The sequence below is a fragment of the Antennarius striatus genome, chromosome 11, assembly GCF_040054535.1.
Source record: "Antennarius striatus isolate MH-2024 chromosome 11, ASM4005453v1, whole genome shotgun sequence".
Lineage (NCBI taxonomy): Eukaryota > Metazoa > Chordata > Actinopteri > Lophiiformes > Antennariidae > Antennarius > Antennarius striatus.
This window is the reverse complement of record NC_090786.1, coordinates 3,250,001-3,262,370: the sequence shown is the minus strand read 5'-3', so window position 1 is coordinate 3,262,370 and position 12,370 is coordinate 3,250,001. Positions and strand designations below refer to the sequence as shown.

Genomic DNA, 12,370 nt, shown 5'->3' with positions numbered 1-12,370 from the left:
TTACTGATTCTGCCTGTTTATTAGTTCCATGACATTTTTATTCCCTCCTTTTCTGTAGCTTCTCATGTTGTTTTATTCATTTGCTTCAAAAGCATTTTAATTTGAATTAAAAAAAAAAAGCTCTTGGCTACAATAAAACCAAATCCCCACCAGAAGTCCTACAAACACCAAACGACGACACATGGAACGACGCGTCTGGATCAAACTGGTCTGACGAGGCCGTTGCGTTACGCATGAGTTTCTGCATGTATCTGTCTGTGCGTGTGGCTGGCATTGTGTTGCCCAACACAATCACGCAACACAAAAGTCGTTTCCTGCTTCCACGCCGTGATTTTAGATCAGCTTTCAGGCAGCTCAGCCTGTTGGACCAGACCGCTGCTGAAAGATGAGTCTGTGATTCACACACCCCTTGAAATATGCATGCGGACACGTTTTTAATAGGGAGTGTAGCGGCCGCTGGTGACTGATCGTGCAAGTTGGAATAAATGTAGAAGGAATGGTTCAACCAGAAGATGAGAATTTGATCCTCATCTTCATCCTAATACATGGAAGGGACTCTTTCCAGTTTGAATGACGCATATAAAGTCTCCAAAATGAATGTTTTCTGAGTTGAAAGTTCAATCATCTCATGCATCTCATCTGGTGTGACGTCACCACCAGGTTCACATATTTTTCTCTCATTGTGCAAAGAACTTATCAGCAGTTTGCAATCAGAAAATTGCACGAGGGAGACAAAACAAAACAAAATTTTCAACGCAATCCACGACTTTGACTGTGGTCTGAAAAAGATCGACTAGAGACACAGAAAGGACTCTGGGGGCCTCAGGGGGGTTTCTGTCGGGGGGCCCTGAAGTTCTGATGCTGTTCTGTGAAGCAGATGTTAAACACTTACGAATATTTCACCACTCTCTATGGACACAAGAACAACAAGAACAACAAACACTCACGGAGGTGGTGCCTTTTTCTTTTGTTTTCCATGGTTACGAGTTGAGAAAGGTTCATTCTCTGGATGATAATCAAAACCCTAAAAAACGGTCTGAAAAATAAGAATTCCTTTCATATCGCTCATTAACCTCATGCATATATTTTTATTTACATACCATGTTTGTTTTTCTCCTTTACTAACCCATCATAAGAATCCACCCTGATGTATTTTTACAGTAAAACCAACATCTTTTTTAATTTTAAAATTAATATCTGCTTCATTTAAAGGCTTCATAGTAAAATATGTGTATCATCTATTCACCTTTATCTTTTAAAAAATAAGATCTGATATTACCTTAAATGGATAACAGCATTATGTTGTTTCTCAATCCAACAGATTATTTTTTTAAGTACAAATCTGCTTCTCCCCACTGTGTGTTTATGCAGCATTAATCTTTATTAATCAACCTCATCCCGGGTTTGATGCAGTTTTACTATTTCTCCCTGCAGCTCGCAACTTTTACATCTCTCGACGACTCCCAGCATCTCCAAGTGACAGATATGAGGTTGCCATGGCAACGCATCCCGGTTTTTTTTCCCTCTCTCTCTCTCTCTCTCTCTGCAGAGCATCGTGATGCCCTCTCACCCAAACCTGCCTCCTCACCTCTACGTTCCAGGAATAGTCCAGCCTCTTGAAACGACTCGCCCACGACGCAGTTACACAACATAAATACGTCGTACCGCCGCCTGTCAAATCTGCTATAATCAATCAATACAGCAGAACAGATGGGCAATAATTACAGACTTGACTGAGTTAGCTCTTTATTATTTTCTTTCCTTCATGTAGGAATGAATTGGTTCAGAATCATAAATCACATTAGAGCAAGAAACCTCAGACCTCCACCGGGGGCGAGCGTTCGCTCCACAGGGGGTCCTTCTCCCATATGGACACATTCCTTCTCCCATTTTGATCCCATTACCACACCTTTTCACAGTGAAAACACACATCGACAAAGAAGAATAGAACCGTAGACCATCTGTTCCCTTCCCAAACGCCCCTCACTGATTGGCTCCACGCAGATCTGAAGGTTTTGAAATGAAAACGTTCTCGAAATGTGAAGGAAAGTTTCAAAGAAAGCAACTGATCCCTTTTTTCAAAACCGTTGTTCCAAGTTAAAATTCATGGAATGTTCAGGCGCCCGACCGATCGATCGTCAATAAAATATTTATTTGTTCACTTTGGCGTTTCCTCACCAAAGATCCTTCTGCAGGTAACATTTATTAGACTGAATATTGTCGTTTTGAAGTCTTCCATTCGATCTGTTTGCTGCTTTTTTAAACATCGGACTCGACTCTTTGCTCGGTTTTTAAAATTCCTCCACTTGGCCAGTCAGGAGCAACTGATTTGGTCACATGACAACCACCAAGGAACGCCCCCCACAGATGGTGGATATTGATGCAAGAGGAAACTCTTTGACACGTCAAACTCAAGAGAAATAAAATTCAAAGCGATCCTCTTTGGAGGACCGATGCGGTCACGGTTATGTGGAAGCGACTGAACATGTCTGTCCACTCTGGATTTGATATCTGTTTATGCTGCATAATTCTAACACAGCATGTGAAATCACTTTTCTCTTGATAACGCTCAATAGTCTCCTGGTTCCAGGCCCGGGTCCAGACCAGATGCTATCCGGTTCCAAATCCAGATATAAGTGACCTCAGGGAATGTGGCGACAAAAGGGAAATCGAGTCAAATCACTTCAAATATCTACTGCTTCAAAGTTTCCTTCCTTCCTGTTGGTTGAAATCGGATCAGACGCTGGTGAAGGTGAATCGGGTCACATGTCGGTATTCCTCACCGGGACGGAGAAGAGAGTCAGGAAAGGAAGGCTGAAAACAAACACAGGAAACGAAGAGTTTGGTTTCTTTTTTTGGATGGAATCACAGATGTTTGTGTTAGGTTGTTATTATTTTCAATTATTATAACCACGAGCCAATCAGAAGCAGAGTAGGGCGGGTCAGAACTTTGTCATAACAGGATTAGTAAACGTTCCTTCCAGCGTACCGTAACCAAACACGTCACGGCTGCAGCAGATTTAAAGTCAACACAAATGTTTTTCTATCGCAACTTGAACACAAACATCTGAAAGTCCTGAAAATGAGGCATCACATGGTGCAGGATCTTATTAAGATGATTATTCATCAAGGAAAAGGATCAGGAGAAGCCGACAAATGTTGGAGCAGATCCGGATTTTTTGTTTTTGTGTGAATAAAATGCATTACTGGAGCTTTTTTTTTTTTTTTAAAAATCCACTAATTAATTATAAAATACCAAACAAATGGATTCCTGGGGGGAAAAAAAATCCACAGCGGAGCTAAACAGATGTAGTTCTGTTCAGGGTGGGCGGAGCCAAGCACTCCAACAGTTGGTGAGCATTCAACAACTCTGTGGTTTTTATTCATCATCATAAAATTACGTCATACCTGGTTGACAGCATCAGGCCAGTTCTCTGTCTCCAGACAGAAGGAGCTGTGCTTCCTGTATCTAGCTCCGCCCTTTCCTGTCATGGAGCCATCCAGGTAGTTGGCCGTGTAAAACTGGACCCCTGGTTGGCTGGTAGAGATCTCCAGGACACGCCCACTGGCTGGATGACACACCCTGATAAGAGTGTGAGAGGATTATTTTAACAATTGTGTGTGTGTGTGTGTGTGTGTGTGTGTGTGTGTGTGTGTGTGTGTGTGTGCGCGTGTACCTGGCGGCGTGCCTCTCCTTCCATACATCTCCAGGTGATGACAGGCAGAAGTTGTGGTCAAAGCCTGGAGCTGGAACTTCCTTCAGCCGGGGGCCAATCAGAACGGGCGTCCTAAGGTCAAAGGGCGTTCCTCCCACTTCTCTGATCTCTCCTGCAGATAATTATTTCATTGATCGGTGAGAGCTTGACATCGATCAGAGGTTAAAGAATGATGAACCATCTGTTCTTTGGAGAGACAAGAAGGAAGAGAAGTCAGGAAAATCAGCAGCAAGAACACGGCAGGAAAATCCAGGTGTTTGGATTTTGGAAAAGCAGTTCAACGGAAATGCATCCTTATTGAAAGAAGCGTCTAGAAAGCTAGATGTGAATGAGGAGCATTTGAAAATAAACACAATCTTAAAGAAGCACGACGCTATACTGGAAACAAGCAAACAGAAGTTCCATCTTAAAATTCCTCCTGCAGGCTGAACTTCATCCTGATGCATAAAAATTCATTTATTCCTGCATTCAGGAGAGGACGAGTTAAAATGAGTTGTTTTTCTCACACCTGCAAACAAATAACAGGCCTTGTTGTTTAATCTATTGACTTGAAGATGGAAGCTTACAGCGACCCCTACTGTTGTGTGGATGAAATACGCCAGACGTTATTTTGCCTCTGAAGCAATTATTCCGGACTTCAAAGAATTCTGTTTCTGTCTGAAGCGTGATGTGTTCCTGATGAGCAGCGCATTTTGTTTTAATTAAATGGCTTAATTTTTCTTTTGTTAATTTTTTTCAGGACGGCAGCTTCATATAAAATCAAATCAACCTTTCAAACTTTTAAAAACTTCATGTCTTTAGTCGTGCGTGACTCACAACACATTCCACGTTCTGATTTCCACGTTCTGCAGCACAGATTCTGTGATATAAATACACCGTCATGAAATCCTCCATCTCAACGGGCAACCAGAGCTAATTGTAGATTAATGAGGAAGTCTGCCAGAGCTTGAAGGAACACACTCCCACACGGCAGCGCGAGCATCCACGCCTCCACCGTGCTGCAGGAGCAGGTGGTGTTGTGGGTTTCTGGATGAAACACGCATGCAAAGTCAAATTAAAGGACCAATAGAAAGGGAGGAAACTGATTCATATGTGTCAAGGATTTAGCTGAACGGCTGCAGTGAAGATTTCATCCATAAAACATTCGTCCGAACAGATGTGATGGTGATGTTTTACCTGTAGGAATGGATGTGTCGTCTACAGGAAGGTAGGACTGAGCATTAATGGACACCTGATGGTCATAGATGTCCTCTGCATCCTACACACACACATAGAAGAAGAATATTCCTATGAAACTTGATGGGGAGATGAATCTGGGCCAGAATAGATTCCATTAAAAAATCTGGGGTGAAACCAAATAAAGAATTGTAAGAATATTTGATTTTTCAGGTAATAATTCCTGGATGTTGCAAACAGTCACGCCTCAGGGGTGGCATCTCTGAATATGTTTGTCTGTCCTGCTGAAGTGCTTTCTTTAACTTACCTGTCCAGCCAGGTTGAAGTAGGAGTGGTTGGTGAGGTTGATGGGGGTAGTTCTGTTGGACCGGGCCCGGTACTCAGCAGTGAGTGTTTCCCCCTGAACACATGAAGTTAGTCTTACTGGACTGACGTCTAAAGATAATTAAATACATGATTCTAAAACAAAAGAAGCATTTTTTTTACTATCAGTCTCTTATTTCTAAACTGGAACCAGTTTATTGGTGGATAAAACTACTTTAAAGACATTAAGGATTTTTTTCTTTGACTATTTTCTGCATTGTGTGTGTGTGTGTGTTTACCTGTAGTGTGTAGGTGGCAGAGGCACGAACCTCTCCAGGATAACCCTGGTCTCCATCTGGACTTGTGAGACTCAACTCTACACCTCCTTCCACTGCTCGAGCAATCCAGATGAACTGAAGAGACAAACACATGCATCCAGTATGATAATGTAATGTCCACGCAGCTACAGCTGCATGAACATTACAGTCCTCAAGACGACAACCAACCAGGCTCAGATTCACATCTGGAGAGAACAATGAACCTGATATCCATGTCAGTAGGGCTTTTAAATCACACATGGGTTCATTTGAATGCATTATGTTCATAAGAAGACAAACATGTGTATATGTGTATATATAAGTCTGATCAACAAGGGTGCACCTTATACTGTATATACTGATAAATGTTATGGTAATGGTAAAGGAAAACTCATCAAACAATGATTAGTAATGAGATTAAGTTTCTGTAATTATTTCATAATTTGCTCTTCAGAATTCATTAATTTGAACCGTATCTGTAGAAAAATTCATCTAAAGCTGGGTTTGTTGCGAGTGTGACGTCACAGCACACCGATGGACCGTGGTGGGCGCAGGTAAGAGAACTGGGGCATCTAGCGGTAAAGGTCGGTACTACACCCGGATCCGAGAACCTCAAAGTCCTGGTTTGAAAACCGGTGTGAGAATACACACCCAAGAGTGTTCACAAACACACACACCTGTTTCTGTTACGTACATACTCAATAAACACATTTATTGAGTCTCACCTTATTGAAGCCCCGGAGGCCCCCATGCAGGGCATTAGGTCCGTTATTGACATCTAGTTTGTACTCTTTTCCCTCTACGACGAAGCGTCCCTTTGCGATCCTGTTGGCCACGCGTCCCACCGTCGCTCCCAGGTAGCGTGTGTCAGACAGATAACCTGGAGTCACAACGCAGGACAGGTATCTTCAGATGATGCCTGATTCACATTCACTTTATTTGCTTCCTCTGAAGAATCTCTCATGACATTTTTGAGCATTTAACTGAAATCAATGGGTGCAGACCTTTTCTTCCTACCTTCCACATCATCGAAGCCTTGGACCACATCTGTTGTCTGACCATCCTTCCCTCTGCAGGTCACGGACCTGATGATGGCCCCCAGGGTGAGAACCTCCACCCGCACCTGGGAGGACTGCAGGACCCACAGGTCCACGCTGCCCTGGTTGGGCACCTCTCCCCACGGCTGATGGTTCACCTCAGTCATCTTAACCTTAAATCAAACACACAGGATCTGCTCTATTTCAAAGTGTCTTGTTTGTTTGGTTATTTGAAATCAATAAACCTATCTATAAATCATTTTCTGTTCCAAACTGTACAGACTATTCAGGAGTAAAGGTGTGCTAAAACGTCCCGTGGATTGTACCACGTCACCTTTACACACAGCCAAACACACACAAACACACACAAACTACCAACTTTAGGGAAAGTTGAGTATCAACATGCTAACTAGCCGCTAACGCTTAGAGTCAATCAATATATGTTAAAGATCGATCACTAAATGTAAAGACTGGGATTAATAAAGTCTCACCTGGAAGACTACGTCAGGAATCCAGATTTAACCCTCCAGTGTAAATACTTCTGAACACTTCCTGTTTGTTTCTTCTTCTACGTCAGCTATTTGTTCTTCTTCTCTTCTTCCTTCAGTTGGTAAACAACTGTGTAACGCTTACTGCCCCTAGTGGTCATGGAGGACAGACCAAGAGCTGTAAAATAAAATAAGATAAAATAAAATAAAATAAAATAAAATAAAATAAAATAAAATAAAATAAAATAAAATAAAATAAAATAAAATAAAATAAAATAAAATAAAATAAAATAAAATAAAATAAAATAAAATAAAATAAAAAATTATTTTCTTGAATGCTTGTTGTGTTTATCAAATGTGCATTATAATCTTTAGGAAAAATTTTAATCATGTCAGTATGCTAAAAAATATCAAAGATAAATTACAATAATTATACTCTCATGGGGAAAAAATTTGCATAAGTTTATTCCACTCTTTCTAGAACAAAAGTCAGAAAATTCCTCACTGAAAAATGCAATCCAATGTACTTTATTTATACAGCACAATTTAAGTAAACACAAAAATAAAGATATGCTCAAAAAGGTTGGAGATAGCTGTTGATTTGTGTGTGTGTGTGTGTGTGTGTGTGTGTGTGTGTGCGTGCGTGCGTGCGTGCGTGTGTGTGTGTGTGTGTGTGCGTGTGCGTGCGTGTGTGTGTGTGTGTGTATGTAATATACATGTAACTGTCTATATAGAGTATACATACATTTCCAGTTTATTGACTAAATGTTGTATAGAACACACATGCTCATGTTCCCTATATGAGCTTACTTTAAACACACACTGAATTGCTTAGAGTTATAGCTGTCTGTATGTACAAATTATTGCAGTGCAGTATGTTGTGCTTTATTTGGACTTGTCCATCAGATGGAAAACTTCCTTTCCTCGCAATTAAATCAAAAAAAATCTGATAAAAAATATATCAAAAAGAATAAAATCCATCTTCCTGTAGACGAGACAATGGTAATTATTTTGTCCACAGCTGTTTATTCATCTTGCCGGTCATGTTTCAGGTTACATAACCATCATCCCTGGGTGATCAACCCTTCAGATGGAGATAGCTGACTGGTGCTCAGAGATAAGTGTTGTAAGAGCTGGACTACATGTGTGTGAAGCCAGAGCTGCATCACCGATCTGCTTCTACTTCAGAGGAACTTACTCTCGTAAAACGCTCTTTTTCTGCAGAATATTTTGGCTGAGTTCTGAGAGTTGAATTATTGTATGTCCAGAAACAACATCAATACACAGCAGATAGAAATGAAATCCTAAAAACTGCTTTAGCTTTAAGGATTTTTTTAGGGTGAGAGAAATGATAAATTCCCAAAGGCAAAATTCAACCTCAAAATTCAATGAAAATATTTTTGTGCATTTCTAAACACTTTAACTCCCTCCTGACCATCACCTTCACCGATATAAAAATCACTGTATTTTTGAATATAATAGATGTTCACATCTAATGGACACGTTACGTTCAGGTTCCCCTGAACGAATCCTCTACTGCAGGTTGACTTTGCACACAATCACTGGATCATCACACGTCTAGCAAATCACAATAAACGATGATAAAGACATTCATGCTTCTGATTAAATGAACCATCCTGGTTGAAATGACTTCGTATTCTTTCCCCGCGAGAAGGAACACACTTTCTCTTCGTAAGGCTTCATCGACCAACACGCCGTTCCTTCCTTCAGTGCACGCTGGGAGCTCCTATCGGGGACACAGTCTTGGTATTTTTCTGCCTTTAATTATTAATTGTTGCCACAGAAAATAAATATTTATCAGTATTTGTGCAGTGAGATCTTTTAACTGAAGGATTGCTGTCAGATACACTTGCATCCCTTTGTGCTGGTTTAGCTAGTGTCTCCTCCCAGAATGGCCAGAATGGAGCTGGCCTGAGAGGAGATCTTACTGCTGCTGTGATCCATCAGTTTACTGAGGCTTTCCTTTATATTCACAGACGTCAGCTCTTCCTTCATCTCACCTGGAGAGGATGAAGATGGGTAAAAGAGGTCAAAGTATGCTCAGAAAAACATAAACTGAGCCTGTTGTCAGGCTGTAATTTCGCTCTCAGAGGGTTAAAGGTAATGTTTTTTTTACATAAATATAAAATGAAGCATTAATGCAAGTCAAAAAAAAGTCAAACACCTACTGGAGTTTGCCAGACTGCAGATGAGACCTAAAGCGCTGAACTTGACCTCGACCGCCCCCACCGGATCCTCCAGCATCTTCTTCAGCATGGGCAGCAGCTCGGCCTCTCTAAACGGGTCCTTCATGGACTCTGTGAGGTCATCAAACAGGGTCACAAAGGAGTGTAGGGGCCGACAACGCGTGTGCGTTTCTAGATTTACATTTAAATTCAACATCTGATGCTCCAAGCTTTCGAATAATATAATATCTGCAAATCACCCTACCGATGTCAATTGCTGTTGCTATTGCCAGAGCAACCAGGGCTTCGTTCTGCATGATGACGTGCTCACTTGTTGCCATGGAGATAAGATGCTGGACACCAGCTGCTTTGGCTACAGCACCGACGACTTCCTGTAAAAGGGCGGAGACCGCCCCCACAGGCGCATTTGATGTCATTGTGTTCAACTTCAAACATCTCAGCAAAGTTAGACAAATGCTTATGCTAACTCATGCTACCTTATGCTTATGCTAACTTATGCTAAGTCTCAGCTGAGAGCAAACAGACTCACGGGGCTGCGGCTGTGTCTGATGAGAGCAGCCAGTAAGCGACTGGCCTCCCCCCTGACTCCTGCGTGGTCTTTGGCTTCGCACCACTCCATGACGCGGGCCAGCAGCACGGTGTCCCTCCCCAGCACCAAGGCCGCCCTCTCTGAGCATGAACAGGGGGAGGCGTCAAATCAGAAACAGCTCTGAAATATTTCCACGAGCCAACTGATTGGATGGGAAACACCAGAATGGCGAATCCGCCAGGAACGAGATTAATAATCTTTCATCTGAACAAAACATCAGACTGGACGTCTCAAGGGGAATAATAATAATAAAAAAAAAAATAAAAATAATAATAATAATAATAATAATAATAATAGTTTTTTTCTCTCCAAACAGCTCAAATCAGTTTCTTCCTTTGTTTGATTTGTCTTATTTCACCCATCCAGACAGCTCCAATTAAAACTGACAGCTCACACGCTGCACAGTTTGCAACTGCATCCAGTCGAGTAGATATTTATGTTCTGGGGGGGGGGGGGCAATGGACTGTGTCAGACTTCATCTTCTGAGATTCATCCACCAATTAAAAAAAGAGATTCGTCAAAAAATGAAAATCATGATCGCGACCGAATGGATTGTAAGAGTGACTTTTGTTATTTTTGAGAGATATTTCTGGAGTCGGAGCGTCTGGAGAAGATGAAGACTGGTTTTAAAACGTGAATTTAAAAAAAAAACCCCTGCATGATTCCATACGGCTTACGAATCACTTCAAGTCTCCAGAAGCTCCCAGATGCCAAATAAATGATGGAGACGGTGTTGATTAAACATGATCAGAGATCAAATCAGCACCCACTGAGGATGATGCTTTCAGGTTTATGGCAACAGAGAAGATTTCATCCTAAAAAATAATAATATCCTTCACATTCCAAGAAGGATTACACCCATTAATACTTATTTAATGGGTGTATTTTGAACAAAAGTTCACATCTTTTTCTGTTGTTTTCGAGAATTCAGCCATTCTGTTCTGCAAAAACTTCATGATTGATCATGTTCACGTCTGGTTGGACTGGAGCACCAATCTGGACCATCCCATCGGAGACTACCCTCCAGTCATTACAGTTTAGTGCTCACCTTGTCCGTCCACCATCATGCGGAGCGTGCCCAGCAGTTTGAACTGAACCGGCGGCATGTCGGAGCGCAGCAGGCTTTTAATCCTCTCCGTCACGCCGTCCTCCAGCATCCGTACCTTGTTGGTGGCTGGAAGACACAAGTTCAACGGACGCTCAAGCCTCTCAGTGTAAGTTAAGGAACCTGATCTCAACTGCTTTGATTGAATCCGTACCGGGGATGGCCAGGTTTCTGAGCGCGCTCAGTCCTGCATGTTGAACAGACACGTCTCCTTCGTCGACGTGCTGCTCCAACAAGGTGAGGATGTGAGGAACCACGCCGAGGTCCAGCATCTTCACACAGTTACTGTCTGATAGAAACAGAGAGGCAGACAGATGCGGAGGTAAATCAGCCTCAAGGCGGTTCTTCTTGTCATCATGATTAGAAATATTTAAATCTCACCATTCCTGGCGAAGTTGGCGATGGCCAGTGCTCCAGATAGCTGCAGCTGAGTGTTGGAGCTCTGCAGCCAGGACAGGACGTCCTGATAGACCACGCCTGACCCCTCGCCAAAACACTTCTGCATGGACTCATCTGTAGCACGATGAGATCATTATTCACCTCCCGTCTCCCCATCTCTGTACATTAAAACACATGCACTGCAATGATGTCATGATGTACAAAAACTTTGGCATCCCTTACCTCCTAGAAGCAGTGACACGATGAGGTTAGAGGCGATTTTGATGCTGCAGAGGTCATGGGGGTCAGAGCCCCCCTGCAGTCCCCAAATCATCTTAGACAAAGCCTCTGGGACTCCTGACTCTGCAAACTGCAGCTTCAGAACATCTAGAGGTGGATAAGACAGAGTGAAGTACGTTTACTTCAGTACCTTGAAGTAAATGTACAACATAACCACAGAAGGGAAGACACAAAGACTTTAGAGTGCACGCCATCGATTGTTTCATCGGTCCAGCTCGTCTGTCCCTGCTGAGCTCACCGCTCTCGCCCAGCGAGCCCAGTATCTCCAGAATGACATGGCGGCGTTCCGCATCAGGCGCCCGTTTCAGCTGGAAGGTCAGGACATCTGCTACGCCCTGCTTCGCCAGGGCATCTCGAGCTGAGTCTGCGAAAATAAAACCCTTGAAAAACACAGGCGGTGGACCGATGACATCACTGATTAAACTTTGGCTCTTTGTTTTATTAATCATGAAGTCGTTAATTCATAATAATTACTATAACAAACCCAAGTCGGCCAAGTTGCAGAGGGCCAGCAGGCAGACGTTGATCAGGGGATCGTTCTCTGGGTAATCCCTAATGATGGACACCAGTCTGGGGATGACGCCGCTCTGGACTAACTGGTCCTGCTGGTATGCTGACAGGAGGTCAGACGGTTGGTTTTTTAGTGATGTATTTCATGTGTCTCACAAACCAAGCCCTGAACTCTCTGAAGGATACAGATGAACAAGGAACGTGCTGAAGAGGAACTCACAGTTGTCGAAGCAGATGCGACCGA

At 42.5% G+C, this 12,370-nt stretch overlaps 2 protein-coding genes across 3 annotated transcripts in view; both read right to left on the bottom strand.

Moving 5' to 3' along the window:
• Nucleotides 1-1,734: 1,734 nt before the first annotated feature.
• Nucleotides 1,735-7,127, bottom strand: galm (galactose mutarotase). The gene is made up of 9 exons (XM_068327610.1): nt 7,041-7,127; nt 6,530-6,722; nt 6,238-6,392; nt 5,495-5,608; nt 5,200-5,292; nt 4,893-4,974; nt 3,678-3,828; nt 3,409-3,583; nt 1,735-2,814 (listed from the first exon to the last, which is right to left on the bottom strand). The coding sequence occupies exons 2-9, from the start codon at nt 6,714-6,716 to the stop codon at nt 2,737-2,739; spliced, it is 1,035 nt and encodes a 344-aa protein (XP_068183711.1). The 5' UTR covers nt 6,717-6,722; nt 7,041-7,127; the 3' UTR covers nt 1,735-2,736.
• Nucleotides 7,128-7,527: 400 nt separating this feature from the next.
• si:dkey-191g9.5 (rap1 GTPase-GDP dissociation stimulator 1-B) overlaps nt 7,528-12,370 on the bottom strand; it is a 7,480-nt gene continuing 2,637 nt past the window's right edge. For both annotated transcript variants that reach the window (XM_068327596.1, XM_068327597.1), the window contains 11 exons: nt 12,347-12,370; nt 12,101-12,229; nt 11,855-11,980; nt 11,560-11,703; nt 11,320-11,451; nt 11,093-11,227; nt 10,882-11,007; nt 9,774-9,913; nt 9,489-9,615; nt 9,227-9,355; nt 7,528-9,058 (listed from right to left, as the gene is read on the bottom strand). The exon at nt 12,347-12,370 is cut by the window's right edge. In XM_068327596.1, coding sequence (XP_068183697.1) covers nt 8,928-9,058; nt 9,227-9,355; nt 9,489-9,615; nt 9,774-9,913; nt 10,882-11,007; nt 11,093-11,227; nt 11,320-11,451; nt 11,560-11,703; nt 11,855-11,980; nt 12,101-12,229; nt 12,347-12,370 — 1,343 coding nt within the window. In that variant the 3' untranslated portion in view covers nt 7,528-8,927. The remainder of the gene's footprint in view (nt 9,059-9,226; nt 9,356-9,488; nt 9,616-9,773; nt 9,914-10,881; nt 11,008-11,092; nt 11,228-11,319; nt 11,452-11,559; nt 11,704-11,854; nt 11,981-12,100; nt 12,230-12,346) is intronic.